Source organism: Pantherophis guttatus, chromosome 1, assembly GCF_059756535.1.
Source record: "Pantherophis guttatus breed Tessera chromosome 1, ASM5975653v1, whole genome shotgun sequence".
Lineage (NCBI taxonomy): Eukaryota > Metazoa > Chordata > Lepidosauria > Squamata > Colubridae > Pantherophis > Pantherophis guttatus.
In genome coordinates, this window is record NC_142063.1 from 84,143,387 (window position 1) to 84,161,300 (window position 17,914).

At 37.6% G+C, this 17,914-nt stretch overlaps 1 protein-coding gene across 4 annotated transcripts in view; it reads left to right on the forward strand.

Moving 5' to 3' along the window:
* PAMR1 (peptidase domain containing associated with muscle regeneration 1) overlaps positions 1 to 17,914 on the forward strand; it is a 76,132-nt gene that overhangs the window by 27,469 nt on the left and 30,749 nt on the right. For all 4 annotated transcript variants that reach the window (XM_087877134.1, XM_034417373.3, XM_060687605.2 and 1 more), the window contains exons 4-6: positions 343 to 457; positions 1,288 to 1,505; positions 6,387 to 6,494. In XM_087877134.1, the coding sequence (XP_087733260.1) occupies positions 343 to 457; positions 1,288 to 1,505; positions 6,387 to 6,494 (441 nt within the window). The remainder of the gene's footprint in view (positions 1 to 342; positions 458 to 1,287; positions 1,506 to 6,386; positions 6,495 to 17,914) is intronic.

Consider the following 17,914-nt stretch of genomic DNA (forward strand, 5'->3'; position numbering starts at 1 on the left):
TATAATCTTTCAACCTCAATTGTCAGATCATGATACTTGTGGTCTTCTCCAATTCTTTGTCTCCTACTATTCCTTGGTATTATCACAGCAATGATCCACACTTTCTTCTTTTCAACCCCAGTTAAATCTGGTGTGTTATATGTCAAGACTTGTTCCAATTATTAACCAGTTGCTGATGTCTCTTTTATTCAATATTTCATTTAGTTGTTTAGTCATGTAAACTAGTCAGGTATTTGGGAAGATTTTCTCATGTGCATACGACCAATAACTTGTATTTTGGCATTGTTCCTGAGGTAAATTTTCTATAAATATCTATGTGATTTTTCTTCTCCTTCTCTTTAGGGTGTGGACAGATTCTCCAAGCTTCTAAGGGTCAGATTTTATTGGAGAGCTATCCACTGAATGCCCAGTGCGAGTGGATTATACATGCCAAACCTGGATTTGTGGTTGAATTAAGGTAGGATTTTAATGTACTGAATTTTCTTTTTATACGTGTGGAGAAAGGTATGTTGAAGTATCAAACTAATATTTCAAACCTGGCACCAAATGAATTTTTACTGGCTCCTCCCCAGAGCTATTAATTTCAATCACAGAATACAAAGTATCTAAATAAATAAATGCCTGCCTCTGTGTCAGTTTAAAAACATTAAAAATAAATGCAACAGGATATATTCTCAGTTCATTGGCTCTCGGGCCATCTTTATTAATGGAAGATCATTCCATGAGTGAACTAGAAATTTGTTCATGAAGACATATTCTTTACTATTGAATCATTATTTCTCTATGCGTCTATGGAGATTCTCAGTCATCCAGTCATGGTTGTCCCAAAGGTGCTTTTTCAAAAGGCAGTTGGACTTCCTTTGTTTTCCTTGAAGATGTTTCACTTCTCATCCAGAAAATATCTTGGATGAGAAGTGAAATGTCTTCAAGGAAAACAAAGGAGCTACAGTTGCCTTTTGAAAAAGTACCTTTGGGATTATTTCTCTACATTCTCTGCCAATCTCAAAATGAGTCTTCTTGAATTATGATGAAGTCTGGAAGAGGGCTGTTCATATGATAGAAGCTTCCTACAGATTTGAAAGAACGTTGGTAGTACAGTAATTCTACTTGTGGTCTCTGTTGTTAACTCTGTTTTGTGTAATTTGCAAAAATGCAGGCGAAAAACCTTTGAGAGTCAGAAGAAGCAAAGTAGAAATTCAGTCCTATAGCACAAATAGAACAGAGATATAATTTTGGTGTCTGAATTTGTCCTCTATCTCTCGTTCTGTCTCTTTCTTTCTGGTCAAGGTTTGCCATGCTGAGTCTAGAGTTTGACTACATGTGTCAGTACGATTATGTGGAAGTCCGTGATGGGGACAGTGTTGACAGCAAGTTAATTAAACGCTTCTGTGGCAATGATAGGCCTCTCCCAATACGAAGCACTGGCTCCTCCCTTCATGTCCTTTTTCATTCAGATGGTTCCAAAAATTTTGATGGATTTCATGCAGTTTTTGAAGAAATTACAGGTAAGAAATATGCTTAACTAAAATAGCTTGTTTTTATTTTATGTCTTTACTTTTTAATGCTATTGAAATGCATTATATTGAGATCTTAATATGAAAACAAGCTCAATTACAATTGTAAAAATTGATCCATGGCTGATTTTATCTACAAATAACCCAATTTTTCTAGTCCCTCCCCCCATAACTAGTTCCCAATTCTTGGAAGCTGCAAACATGCATTCTTATCTAATCAGACCAAATGTCTTTGAGGTCAACTTTAGGTTGACTGTGATGTAAGATTTACCCATAATTTTAAGTAGATAGAAGAAGAGAATAACAATACAGTGTGTAGGAAAGTATCATTACAATGGGTAAATGGCATAATTTATTTATGAAATCGATTTATCTATGAAATTTAAAGGCTACCCAAAACAACTCTGGTGAAAGTAAGACAAAATAACAATAATTTAAAAAACACCAGAAAGAAGGTAGATAATGTTCACATTATCCTACTAATCCACAAACACACTATCTCTAACAGAAAATATAACCACTAAAAATCCACAACATCCTATCTAAGGCACAGGACAAGAACCAAGCCCCATCAGGGTGGGAGATACATGGTTTTTACATGGATATTAATATTTTTTTTCTACAAATAAGCAGCAAAATTCTATCCACCATATTTTCTTCTGCACCCTATGCATTGGAATCCTAAGAACTTACATGTATTCATTCATACAATTCTTTGAAAATGCTACTTCCTTTTTATTATTGTCACTTCCATGCAACTATACTATTTCTAATCCCACTTCCCTTAAAAACATTGTGAAACTGATCTGAAATTCCTGCTACCAGTGGAAATGCAGAGAATAGAATAACAGTGAGGCAAAAGTGAGTGAAGGAACAGTTCTTAATAGAGGCAGAATGAGACCCCACTGAAGGACAGAATGCATGGAAGGTCTGTACAGCACTTTAGGAGAAGGGGTTGGGTTTGTTGAGTTTTACCTACATTTGAGCAGGGCTCATCATAAATTGATACAGTTTCTGGATTTGTGTCAATGTTGTAAGATCAATCTGGGGATAATTCTTAGGGATAATAAATATGAAACAATAAAGTAGTATTTAAGTGGTTGTGATGTTCTATGTATGTCATTACAGTGCATGTTGGTAGGATATTGGCATTGGACAATGGCATGTTGTAGGCCTGCAATGTAGTCTATATAGAATTCCATGAGTTTCCTTGGGTTAAAATTGGACTTTGGTTTGTATAAATTAAATAAATACAAAAAGGAAATGATTGCTGTAAAAATGAGGATGAGAGAAAAATTCTATAAGGTACATATAGAGAAAAAGATAGTAGGAACTAAATTTATTTATTTATTTATTTATTTAATATAACTTATATGCCGCCCTATCTCCATAGGACTCAGGGTGGCTCACAACAATTAAAACAAACCAATAAAAACATAAAATACATACATAAACAAATATTAAAACCCGTTAAAATAATCGAAAACCCTCTCAGTCCAGGCTAGGTGCTGTGAAAACCATGTTTTTAATTCACGGCGGAAGGTGCGGAGGTCAGGAGCCAGCCGGAGCCCCAGGGGGAGTTGATTCCAAAGGGTGAGCGCACCCACAGAGAAAGTTAACAGTCAACAATAAAGTTAACAGCCAACAATAAAGATTGCAATAGGCAGAAAAAAAAAGTAATTTTGATGGAAATAAATTATTATTTTGGAAGTACATGATGAGGGCTAAGCAAGGAGCCTCCAGGATAATAAAAGGAATTATAACAATAATGAAATGATTTGGAAGATACTTAAAGTGAGTGAATGCTTGAAGAAGTACTTTAGACATTTATACAGAAATAGTAGTTAACCTGTCAAAAAGCACAATCTGAAAATGTTGAAAAATGGAAAGACTATAGGTATAGAAGGTTTAAGTGGAAAAAAGTTAAAATGCAGTCAGCTTATGGAAAGTTTGTGCTTCTTGTTTAATTATGTGTGAAGATTGTGACTGAGCCTGATAACTGGAAGAATGCTGCTATTGTTTCTCTATTCAAAGAGAACAACAGTGAGCATGGAGGCATGACAGAGGCTGGGAGAAGTTTAAGGGACAAAAGACAGTGTGAGCAGTGGTGAAAACAGGATGGTTTATATAGAAAGAGAAATACAGAAGGGTAGCAAGGGGTAAACTAGAATTAGCCATACAGTAGTTCCCTTTTCTATCCTTTATCTCATGCCTTAATTCATTTGGCTTTCTGTTTCTTACTCTTTTCTGTGCTTTGCCTAATGATGCTTACCCCCCAAGAGAATAGTGTGATGTGTACATATGCATAGCAACACTACATTGATCTATACTTAGAATTCTTATGTGGCCTCTTAGGTGAACTGGTTTCTTTCACAATACTTCCATTTTATGAAAATTGGACGGAGAAAAATTGTGAGAGAGTTCCATGTCAAAAATAGCACAGTGAAGTATCGAAAAATGACTCTAGTCCTCAGCTTTCCACTTAAGGCTGAATTCAAGGCATACTTTACTCTTTGAAACAATAAGGTAGATCAAAAATGGTTTTTCGAGCCAGCGAATTGAGTCATTTCAAGTCCATTCCCAAGAATGAATTCAGAATGCTGGATCTCTCTACCCATTCTTATTTGTCTTGGGGCATTGACAGCAATGGACAATTGATAATAAAGAAAAAATAATGTTGACAGGATACAGGACAAAGATGGACTATAGAGGAGGCCTCCAATGGCTTTCTGCTGGAAGGCCTTTGAGAATCTCAAATAGGTCTCAAATATTGTCCTGCCACTTCAAAGTCCATCGCTCGGTCTACTTTAGATTGTGTCCCTATTTGATCTGCTGGGCATGATTTTTCCCTCCCTTGTTATTACATAAAGTACAAACAGTACCATCACAGTAGCTGCTAGAAGGAGGGCTATGTTAATTAAAGGGTCTATAAAAAGACAAAAGTCGACTCCATGAAATGAGACTTGACGTGGGATATGTTGCAGAAAGGCCTCCCACCCTCAAGGGACTAACACATTCCATACAAGGGGGAATTAATAGCTCTCAATTCTTCTTCTCAGTGGGAACCGCTTGGTATTCCGCTACTGCCACCCCCCTTTATTTCCGCCCCAGTTTTTAGCTGCAATTATGGAGAGATAAGGTGGGTGCTACTCAGATAATCTATGCAGAGCAGACTCCAGTTTGACTGTATACAGCTCAAATGAAAAACTTTTAAAATGCTCCCCTTGGCAAAGCATTTACCTGTTCCATGAAACTGTTGATGAGAAGGGATGTGCTTTGCATGATGAGCAAAGAGGGTGGGAGAAATTTTGCCTTAGCTGTGGGACCTCCAGCAGCACAAACTTAACAAACTGCCGCTGTGTGAAATCTTTCCCCGTACAAAAGCCTTGAGAGTAGTTGAAGGTCAGTGTAAGCGGAGGAACACAATTTCCTTGGCCGACTTCCTGTGTTTATTGTTCGGATCTCATTGATGGACTGAAAGCCTGTACAGTGCCTCAAGAGGAAACTGATGTTTTCAAGACTATCTTTCCCACCTCAGCTGAGTTTGGATTGCAACTCTAGAACTCCTGATTCATGATTGCATGAACTTTGACGTATTGGCTGGGAGTTTTGGGAAAACTTTTCTAAGATGACAGTTCTAAATGTTAAGTTTTTTAAACCTTATCATTAAGCATTCTTTGAAGGATGATATTAAGTGTCAGGGTTCTAAGTTGGATATGATATATGCAATAAAACTAATCTTTGAGGAACCTACCTGCCTCCAAGTGGGTTTAATGTCAGGGTTCCAAGTAATGCACCCATAGCAAACAAAACTCTGAGGCTGGTAGGTTCCTCAAAGATTAGTTTTATTGGATATATCATATTGGTACAGGCTGGTGAAAACTGACTCTAATTGTTCCCATGGTTTTCACCTAATTAAAAGTAAAAAAAAAAATCCCCTTCTCCCAAACAATCAGTCACATGGTCCAATCAAGGTGCAACCCGGTTGCTTGGGCAACATCATTCCTCCTTGCTTCAGCCACCTGTGGGAATGTCCTTGGTTCACAAGGGAAACTATTTTGTTTTGGCTACCAAACCCCAGCTATCACTATTCCCCCCTCCCTAACCATCATCTCTATTGTGGCAACCCTGGAGCCTCAAAATGGCCTCAGTCAGGTCAGCTCCAGAGTTGACACTAAGAGCAGTACTTACATATTGAACGTAACAAGTTTCAATACTGTATATTTAATAATGGGTAGATTCTTTCCATCTCCTCTGGCACATTTCATTTTTGAGCCTTTAGTTTCACATCACCTTCACTAAAAACTTTTTCAGACAGCTTGCAGTGTTGCTCGCTCTCTTCATTGACATTTCACTTTTATTTGATCTCCATAGGCTCTTTTGCTGTAAATGCAGTTGTAGAGTTCTCCTCTGTGGCTTCTTCCATGCTGCTTTATTCCTAATTCCCTAAAACTATAAAGGATCATTTTGCAGTTGTGACACACAGCTAATTACATATCTTATTCAGAGATAAGTTGGCTTTAAGAACACTAATTGTGTATCCAAGCTTCTCCCTTGAGAACTGCTTCAATTTTTTTAAAAAAGTTGTTGTTTTAGCATGGAATTATCTCAATCACATCTCATTACCTTGTTTTTGATAACATTTGGGCAACAAAATTTGATTCACAAAAAGGATTATTGGGGCAGAAGATGGGTTAGGTAGAAGCATTTTTAACATCCCTGTCTCACAGCTTCAAGGACACTTTGTTTTTTTATCACATGTCCCCAAATACTCACATTATAAATGTCTTTCACTAAGAGAGAAAGGAGCGTAAAGGAGAGAAAAGAGGTGAAAGTCTGTGGAAGGAATTGAGAAGTCTTGTACATTTTCAGGTTGTTCTTCATCTCCATGTCTACATGATGGAACCTGCCTCGTTGATAAAATTGGTGATTACAAATGTGCCTGCTTGGCTGGCTATACTGGAAATCGCTGTGAAAGCTGTGAGTATATCACCGTAGCTATGCATATGCATAAGCATTTTCAAAGGTTCTGGGTTGTCATTCATTCAGCTACTGTTTGGCATTCTCAAGTACAACGAAATAGACTCGAAGGCCATGCTTCTACAACAGAATACAGAAAAACAGAGTTGGAAGGTACCTTGGAGGTCTTCTAGGCCAACCACTGCTCAGGCAGGAGACCCTAATGGGGCAGACAGAGAGTCATGCAAATTCTTTAAGAATATCCCACAAGAACATCTTATTATTGTATTGGACTCGCCTTTGGTTTGTCCTCTGCATAATGGAGTTCCCCATCAGTTCTGAGGTCCCCAGGTGTGTTAAGATAATTTTCAATCTCTCTAGTCAGGCCAAAACATCTGAAAAAGTATCTTAAGACTTGCCAATTTCAGTTCTGAGCATTTTTAAAAGAATGTTCTGTTCTGAGCCCATGAAGACTTTCACGCATGAAAAATAGACTGATTTGAAGAAGATTGAGATAATCTTTTTATATTTTTTTGGAACAAAAATATTTCTCACTTTGGATAATGCAATTGAATGTATAAATTATCATGACCATTACTTCTTTTCCATAATTCTAAGGAACTGAGGCTATTTTGCTATTTTTAATGTGGAGTTATTATATCTCTTTTAAAATTTATTTACATGGATAAAGTTTGAAAGTACTTTACTAGCCTTTGAGGTACGTCTATTCATTTAAGAACCGTTCGAAGTTACAACAATATTGAAAATAGTGACTTACGATCTGTCTTCACACTTACAACTGTGCAGAATCCCTGTGAGTTTCACATGATCACAAAATGGGCATTTGCTCACATTTACAATGGTTGCAGGATCCTGGGGACAAGAGGTCACAATTTGTGACATTCCCAGCTGACTTCCAACAGACAAAGTCAATGGGGAAGCTGGTAGGGAAGGTTACAAGTCGCGATCACATGGCGACTCAGTTAACAACCATAGCAAAACGTTGTAAGATTGTGTGTAATCACATGATGCCCCGCTTAATGACTGCACTGCTTAACTCAAAGTTTACAGTCCCAGTTGTGGTTGTAAGCCAAGGACTATTTGTAAATACTTCATTACTTATATCTCATGGATAATCTGTTTTTAAATAAGTCTTGGGCTGGAGAGTTCATCCGATAGAGAATGCCTTTAAATAGAAAAAACATATTTTTTGACAATTCTTTATGTTTTTGTACTGAAAAATAGGGCAGATGGCTGCTTCAGGAAGTAATTAAGAACTGAGTCTAACATTTTTAACATTCAGATGCTGGAATTGGGTTAGAATTGGTCCTAAATATCTATGTACAGTACATTTGTATGTGGGGGTGTATGATGATGTTGAGTGACACAATCATTACCTTTTGAGTTACTTGAATCAGAAATGTCATGTGATTCTAGAGGAATGGAATTACACTGACTATTACTGAAAGCTTAGGTTACTGGAAGACTCCCCTGAAAAATATGCCATTTAGTATGCCTATGTTTTCTCTGGATGTTTATGTAGGCATTTCATTGTTGAAAAGTTCTATTTCATATCACTCTTAACAGAGTTTACATGGCAGTATTTCAACTGAGCAATTCTTTGCACAAGCTCCAGATTCACACTTGCATCCTGTTGCCAGTCCTTCATGCCTCCTTAACTCAGATAGATTATAGATAGAAAGATAGAAAGATAGAAAGATAGATAGATAGATAGATAGATAGATAGATAGATAGATAGATAGATAGAGATAGAGGGGGAATGATAGAGATGATAGAGACAGAGACAGAGATAGAGATTGATATTTTGTCCAACTGAATGGCTACTGTGGGAGTTTCTTTTAAGAAACTGCTGGCAGGCACAGCAAGTGCATCCGTTCTTACTTTGAATCCCCCTTTCCTCTTAGTTCTATCTGTATTCTTGCTTATTGTTTGTTTATGTTATGTTTATTAATTGTCAGTACATGACTGTGGACAGCTTACAAAAATTAAACACTACAAAAAGAACAAAGTACAATCTTAACACATGTGGAAAGTATATAAAACCAAATTCAAAGTAAATAACAGAATCCACACCTGAGGTCTGTCAAACAATCTATATTCAACATAACCACTGTATGAGCTTTACTGCATATCTTGTGGCATGGTAATGTATTGAATTACAAATAATAAAGAGGAAATTCACAATTACAACTATAAAATTTCTGGTAGCAATTTTAAAATCAAGAAACGTAAGAAAGGAAACAGGAAGTTACAATTAAATTCTTCCTAAAACAAGCCAGAAAGGAAGCAGTATGCGTAATGTAGACTCAAACCTACATGAATTCATCACTCCTGCTCTTGTCACTATCACTTTCTTACAACTCCTTTCGCCACTCCCTTCCTTGAGTCTGGCAATGCATGGCAAACCTCATTCCTTATTTGCATTCACACTAACACATTTTTATAGACTTGCATCCTTAATTCTGTGCCCTAACTCTGACTAATGACTTGTAAAGCTACTGCATTGTTGGCAATTTATGGAGTCTTCACTTTTAACATTGCTGAATTGTTCAAAGTTGGTGTCATTTTAGACATTTCAATTATTCATCATTTTCCGTGATGACCTAATTGCTATTATATATTTTGTGAGCTTACTACACAGTTTACTTACACATTATAGAAGTAGCTTGAAAATATAACAGAGGCAAAGGGAACTGCAGCTATTTAATTTGATTTCTTGTCCAATCCCATTCTCCATCACCTATAAAAGTAGGAACCAACAACAATTGAGTAAATAAATGTTCATTTGACTGTTCTCTTCCCACCAAGTTCTTTGTAATGTTCTTTTTATACTCGGCAAATGTTGGGGTCTGCTGATTTCCATACTTGGTACCTGAGCATTGCCATCTTAGTAGTATAATAGTACAATAGTACAGCAGTAGTACTGCTGGCTGGGGAATTCTGAGAGTTGAAGTCCATACATCTTCAAGCTATTAGAATATAGCAGAGCTGTCAAATTTGTGGCCAGAAGGCTGGATGTGTAACACGTTGGCCACGCCCACTCCCAATTTAGCAAAGGGGGGAAAATTCATGATATGTCACGTCATGATGACATGATACATGAGTTTGACACCCCTGGAATACAGTATTGCAGGCTAACTACCCACTGCCAGGAGTTTGATCCTGACAGAGTTCAAGATTGACTCAGCCTTCCATCCTTCTGAGGTTGGTAAAATGAGGACCCAGATTTTGGGAGCAATATGCTGAGACTCTAAATTGCTTAGAGAGGGCTGTAAAGCACTATGAAGCAGTATATAAGTCTAAGTGCTATTGCTATTGTTACTAAAGTTGAGAAACACTGTAATAGTATGATTCTTTTCATAAACATTGGAAACCAGTCTAACTAAATAATCTTATTTTGAAGGGAAGAGCCCTCTGACTTCTATGAAACGAAGTTTTTAAAAGAAGCATTTAATTCCTTTTACTCTTTTAGAGGAAGTGCATGGTTCTTTTGCATATAGAACTTGTAAGTTAAACATCAATGCATAGTCTTCAGTAATTTGGTGATTACAGAGTGTTAATCTTCCTCTGAAATTTTCAAATTTAGTTCAAATATTCTTTTTTCTGAGAAGTCCAAAGCCGTACACCATCCTTCCCCACTTCCCCACAAACAACAGGAAAACTACAAAGCAGGAAATAAGGATTAATAAAAGATTTCTGCTTTGCATATGAGCTATCTGGAAAGGAGATAAAAACTGGATAGATGGGCAAAAAGTAGAAGCTTTAGATGCACCTGTCAATTTTGAAATGGATCTAGGCTGCCGTAGCCATCTTTTCATTTCTCAGCTCGCCACACAGTATTGGGGGTGGGGAAGAAGCTTGGAATGTCAGCTCAGAGAATAACAACAGATCATCCCGTGGGAACCAAGTTCATCTTAACAGGTGCTGGCCAGAGACTGGAAGGAGTTGCCAGGGAAGGCGCCAGAACACCTAATTGGACAATGTGACCGGTGACAAGGAGATAGGGGAATATCTATTCTTTAATTATACTAGAACTTTGGGAAATAGTTAGCGTTGGTTTTGCTTTCATGTGTGCTGAAATGTTGTACTCAATAAAACAGTTCTTTGAGAAATCTGATTATCTCAGACTGCTGACTTGGTTGGGTTCATCAGTTGTGAGTTAGAGGGAACTTCCTCTGCTTTGGTATTGAACTGTAGCAGAGGCCTTCTTCATTGATCAAGATAAGTAATGTAGCAATAAAAAACTGAATTTTGAAAGCCTGATAGAGTTTCTCTGTCTTTCTTCATATATCAAAGAAGATCAGGATAGCACAATCTTGAGTTTCTTTCCCACCACCTCTCCTCTTTCTTAATTAAACTTCTGTTTACATAAACGCTATTGCATTTCTACTTCAAAGTTATCTTCATATTCCTTTTTGATGGGTCTCTAACTTCTTTATGAAGAAGAAATACAGAGAGTAAGAAAAATGTACAGCATGATATGCAAGGCTAGGTATGGTTCATTCCAATTTACAGTGAGGTTATTTAGATCCAATCTGGCCTCTTTCCCCCCCCTCCCCCATTTTATGCTACCACCATTCTTGGCCACTACTAGAGTGTAGTCTATGCACATGATATATTTGTTATCTTCCAATCCAACAATAATTGAGTCCATAGCATGGCAAACATTCAAAATTTAATTAGTGTGGTTGTATTTGTACGGGCAAACCTTGTTTGGATGGCTTATGGAAGTGGTTTAATAGGTTCTATGCAAAGAATCACATTGGGCCATTCAAAAACCTGCTTTCCAAAAAGATTAATATCAGATATGGCACTAGCAATCAGAAAGGGGCAATGATGACAATAACTTGAGTTGAGCCACAAACTTTAGAAGATAGAAAAGCAAGTTGTTTAGCTAACAGTAAGAGGAAGGTGCTCTGTTTACATGGATATGCTTCTTCTTGGACTGCCTCAGTTGCTTTGAAGTTCACCCCTTCTGATTATCTTGAGAAAAGGTGGGGTGCAGACTGTTTGTGCCAATTTGATCTGTGCAGTAGAGAGGGAAACAGTTATTTTCTACGGCAGGAAACCATGAATATAAAGGCAAATCTCTCTGACAGGCTCCAAATACAAAGATTTTATCCCACCCATAAATCTAACACAAGACTGACAAATAAATGAGAATATAAAAATGTAATAGATTCCTCTCAGCTTAATCTTAGGGACCAAAAGAAGGACTCTAATCCCAACCTCTGTGTGATTAGGGGAAAAATGCTTCTCCTTTTCCCTCACTCCTGTAAAGCTGTACTGATTTTTGACATTGGACTCAGCATTCTGGCTCAGTGGGTCATTGCATGGAATTGCTGGCCTTTAAAACAAGGGTCTCTGACCAAGTTTGCTCTGAGACTTCCTGTCTCTATTGTCCAAAACAAAGCCCAGCAAGCCCCAAGTCCTTGAGTAAATCCTGGGATCCTGTCTTGAAAGGGGAATTCATTGCTTTGATCCCACTTCCATTTCTGTAGCTTACAGCTCTCAGAAGACTGTGGTTGCCAGCCTCGCAATATTTATTTGGAATCCTAATGAAGTGTTCTTTATTGAGCTGAATTCTGGCATTCTGGACCATCATTACTAGAATTAGATTACTAGTAGGAAATAGCCATTATTTTTAGATGGGCCTTTTATGTAAGAATTCCTTGTTCCTACTATCCAACTCCTATGTAAGAAGGCTTTTCTTACAGCTCCTCGAATCAATAAAGGCAGTAAATCAAAATATTATGAGGCTGGGAGATTCTATGTGGGGAGGGGGCTGTCTTTATTAAGGTCTGGCCTAGAAATCAGGAGACTGTGAGTTCTAATCCCATTTTAGGCATGAAAGCCGGCTGGGTGACTTAGAGTGAGGCACTCTTTCTCAGTCCACCTCACAGAGTTGTTGTTGTGGGAAAAACAAGAGAAGGAAGGAGTAGATTATGTATGTTTGCTGCCTTGAATTACCAGTACTTATAAAATAATGCAGGATAAAAATGCAATAGGAAAATACATTTTTATATGGTGAAAGCCAAATGTTGATATTATTACTTGATTAAATTATAGAATTTAACATATAGCCTTAGTATATGGCCAGATATTAAAATATTAAATGTTTTGAAATGTGAATAAGATTTAAATTGTGTAGTAATGAACTCAATTGCAGTGTTTTGAGAAAAAGATTCAGTTGCCAAAGATTCTTTGAATCATTAATGACAAAATATGTATCAACTTAAAATGCAACACTTCTTTCATGCAACATTTTCTTTCTGAAGTACATTTTTAAGAATTACATACATGTCAAAATAATTAGACTGGCATTCCCAAATAGTATACACGGCATCATTCTATCCTTAAATAGATAGGGGATCCAGCATTAAATGCAAATTCAATGTATACCACCTAAATAAGTGCATTGCATAAGTGCAATAAGTGCATTGCTATAAGTAAGCAGCCCTGAGTCTTCGGAGAAGGGCGGCATATAAATTGAACTAATAATAAATAAATAAATAAATAAATAAATAAATAAATAAATAAATAAATAAATAAATAAATAAATAAATAAATCAGTATGCTTACTTAGGATTTATGACTTTTTTGTCTTGTACAAGTTGTATTATGATCTGTGGCATATTCTCTTATATGAGATGTAAACAGTAAAAATGTTATGGATTAAATATAAAATATAACTCAAAAATAAAATCCCAGACACCATGGGCCAATGTACACATATTTAAAATACAGAATTCATAGAAAACTGGAAGATGAGGGTGTGCCAGCAAAGAATTTAGAAATTTTCTATAACTATGAAATATCTGCCTTCAGAGTTGAATTACATGCCTCTTTAAGTGGAGCTACCCAAATGTTCTGCAAATAGAGCAAGATGGTAGTTTAAAAAAAGGGGGGGGGGAGTGAGAGAACATAGGAGATGCTATGGATGGAGTTAGAGCTTTGGCATTTTGTAGAAATTGGAAGTGACCCTCAGGAAATTCAGATGACGAATTTTCCCAATCCTATGTGGAATATTGGTGATTGCCTGAAATGTAGACAAGCAACTCAGAGATTCTTATCCTTGACCTCTCGTTTGTTGCATTTTGTCTTCCTTCATGATTCATCCTGCTCTATTTCTTCTGCTCCTTCACTTTGCATCCACCCAATTGTTTCTGAGTTGAAATAGGCACTAGGCTAGGTATATTATATATGGGTTACAAAGCTCCACTTCAGCACAGCACAGAGTTATAGAAAACTCCTTGGTCTTTAATGGTTGTCTGGATTTTTTGCAGCTCCAAATTGGTATGCCTGCATTAAGCTCAGAGGTATTCTAGTAAGTGGAAGTACATGGAGTGCCTTCTAAAGAAAGAAGAGTTTATTGGTCCATTTCATATCTGATCCAAGTTCTCATATCAGGCTTATTTTCTGTCCTCATTATGTGTCCATTTCAGATAATGCCTAGTCCTCATTATCTGTCCATTTCAGATAATGGACTGGGAATGATTTTTAGATCACAAACTCAAATGCCCACCTGTTTTGACATCAGTACTTTTCTCCTGGGAAACATGTGCTATAAAATATCTATATGGGGCTCTCTTGAAGAGCATTCAGAAGCTACAGCAGTGCAGTGCAGTGGCATGGACAGCATTTGGGTCCCTAGAGTGGCCCATGTTACACCACTGTTCCCAGAGCTGCATTGGTGGCCAATTTGTTTCCAGCTCCAATTCAAGGTGTTGGTTATCATCTTTAAAGCCCTTCATGGTATGGATCCAGATTACTTGACGCCTCATCCCACTGGGATTGGCCCGCTCCACCTGTGCCAGCAGAAGAAGCATGCTGTGAGCCCTGTTGGCCAGGGAATTCTGGCTGATGGGATCCAGGAGAAGAGCCTTCTCTGACATCACTCCTGCCCTTTGGAACATTTTGCTCCAACCCTCCCAACCTTCCACAAGAGCTTGAAGACCTGGCTCTGCCAGTTGTCTTGAGGCTCCAATGAAGGGGTTTTACATTGGAGGTGATTGATAGATTAATAGATTAATAACAGATCCCACTTCCCCTCCTGCTCATTCTACTCTCTCCCTACCATCTTTTAGTTATAGTTGATAATTTGTATATTTATAGTATTTTATTCCTATTATATACAGTACATGTTTCTATATTGTTTTATTCTTTTTAACATTGTATGCAATCCAGAGTCACCTTGTAATGAGATGGGCAGCAAATAAGTTCAAGATGGATGGATGGATGGATGGATGGATGGATGGATGGATGGATGGATAGATATAGACTTGCCAGATCTTCCTTTGCTGTAGATTCTCTTCCTCTCTTCCCTCCCTCCCTCCCTCCCTCATGAGAACTCCATTCCTCTAACCACAATAAAATACCTTATGCCACCAGACTCCAAATTTTGGGCTTAGACAACTTAGAACTACGCCGACTTCAGTCTGACCTAAGCATAGTACATAAAATTCGATTGCAGAAAATATGACTTCAGTAACAGAGTGGTCAATGCCTGGAATGCACTACCTGACTCTGTAGTTTCTTCCAAACCCCCAAACCTTTAACCTTTAACTGTCTACTGTTGACCTCATCCCATTCCTAAAAGGTCTGTAACGGGCGTGCATAAGTGCACTACCATTCCTGTCCTAATATTCCTTTTTACTTACTCTTTTCATGTATTCAAATTATGTATTCAATGTTTTACCTGTTATCTTATATATGCTTGACAAATAAACTTATGATTATGATATGATTATGATGATTATTTCATATTACAGATTCTCTCTTTTTTCTCCCCCTCCCTCCTTCCCTCCTTCCCTTCCTCCCCCCTCTCTCTCCCTCCCTCCTTCCCTCCTTCCCTTCCCCCCCCCTCTCTCTCATATTACAGTACCTGAGTGAACAGTTAGAAGAGGCCTAGCTTTGAGAACAAAGAGAGAGAAATGACAGGCCTGTTTCCATGCAGAAACATTCTCATTTGAAAAACATCTATTGGTCAGCTTTGAATGTGTTGCTTGGGATCTCTGAATCCTTTTTATTTGAAAGAAAAAGAACATATTCAATGGTACTTTTAGAAGGCTTTTTTTAAATTACAAAGTGGCATAAGCTTTCTTAGGTAACAATGTTGAATTAGAAATAGGGAAAGTAAGATGGAAAGCCTGTGAGAAACTGAAAAGAGGAAGTATTTAAAGATTTTAAAAAGAATGTAAGAGGATACGTTGTGCAGCATTTTAATAACATGCAGAGATGCCCGAATCTCTGGTGAATCCCAGATGAATAGAGTCATATTTGGATAAGAATATTTACCACTTTTATTGTATATATGGGAAGATACTGTAATTGCTTTTGCAGAAATAATAATATAACTGAATTTTGTAATGACTCAACATTTCTCATACTGTTTTCTAAACTGCAACTTTTTAAAACAGTGTTGTTGCTTGTTATAGGAAGACATGATTTAGATCAATGTTTCTCAACCTTGACCAATTAAGTCATGTGGACTTCAACTCCCAGAATTCTCCAGCCATGCTACCTGGGGACTTCTGGGAGTTGAACACATATTAAACTTTCCCAGATTGAGAAACACTGGTTTAGATTATTTCTAAATTTGCTTGACAATCCCTACCAGTGGTGAAATTCAATTTTTTTTTACTACCGGTGGCTTGGTGAGCGTGGCTTGGTGAGCGTGGCAGGGGAAGGATACTGCAAAATCTCCATTCCCACCCCACTCCAGGGGAAAGGATATTGCAAAAACTCCATTCCCACCCCACTCTTGGGCCAGCCAGAGGTGGTATTTGCTGGTTCTCTGAACTACACAAATTTTTCGCTACCGGTTCTCTGAACTATTCAAAATTTCCACTACCGGTTCTCCAGAACCTGTGAGAACCTGCTGGATTTCACCCCTGATCCCTACCCCAATACACTTCAATAGAAAATATTAAATATGTCTTGCAAGAGGTGTGTTTTTGAAATCTCTAGCCCTATTATTTATTTATTTATTTATTTATTTATTTATTTATTTATTTATTTATTTATTCATTCATTCATTCATTCATTCATTCATTCATTCATTCATTCATTTATTTTACATACAGTACTGCTTCAATTTAAAACACTGAACCAGGGAACAATAATCAATGTAAATATCAATAGAAAGGCATATTAACTGTACAAACGTATCAGCTGCACCAATACCAATCATTCTGGAATCCTTCTGAAACAGCCAGGTCTTTACAAATCTTCAGAAGCCCACAAGAAAAAGGGGTAGCCCTCCTTCAAATGGCAAGCAGTTCCAGAATAAGAGAGCTCCAATGGAGAAGGCCCACTTTCATGATTTCTTCCATTGCCCTTTATGAGAAGTGGAGATCTCCCATTTGGACAACTTCAAGCTACCAGTGTGGTAGATACCCAGGCTCTGAACAATACAGAGTGTTGTAGTAATGATCAGCACTTTAAATATTGTTCTTAGAAATACCCCGCAGCCTATTTATTTGTTTATCTATCAACTTGTATGCCACCCATCTTGCCTAGAGGCAATTCTGGGAAGTTTACAAACATTAAAAGCCAGTAAACTTTAAATCAATAAATAACAATATGAATGAAAATAATTTGCAATTGAAAGATGAGGAAAGGGGGAACAAAATGCACACACAGAGAGATGGAGTCTTCTTTTAATCAGAGAGCCACCTCCAGAGTGATGCAACTCCGTTAGGGCCCTAGGCCAACTGGTAGAGCCAGGTCTTCAGGGCCTTATGGAAGGTCAGAAGGGTGGGTGCAGATCTCACCTCAGGGGCCATAATGTTCCAAAGGGGAGGAGCCACAGCAGAAAATACTATGTATTGTTTACAATAGCCTACAATAACTATTGTAGAAGAGGTGCTCGTGGCAGTCATGAGACTGCCCCATAAGCATCTGATCTGTAGGACTTTGTCCCAGCTGAAGTTTTATGTGGCTTTCAAAGCAGACAGTTTTAAAGCAATTTGCAATAATGCAAGATGACACATGACCTTCTCAGTAAGGCTACAACTGACCCTCAAGCTACAGATAGACAACATACAGGGCTGTTGCCTTGCTATTTGTTCATCGGTAGCCTCATGAGTAGGGGAATGAGCTCAAAATGTTCTTTTATAGCCCTACTCTTCTTTCCAGGTGAAGCAATCTACTCATTAGGCCTTTAAATTCAGTGAGGTCTGCAAAATATGGGAGAAGATAGCACTGTTTATCATAAGCATAGCAGGTGATATGATTTAACATGCAGCATCCTACATGATTCCATCACAACCTGGAAGATGAAATGTGTTACAGAAGCATTCTATTATTCCTAAAACTGCCGAAAATATCACTTGGCAAACCTTTTTATTAACAACAAAGGATGTCAGGCTTAGCATGATACGGAGAGATCAGTACAAGTTTCTTAAATCTGCTACTAA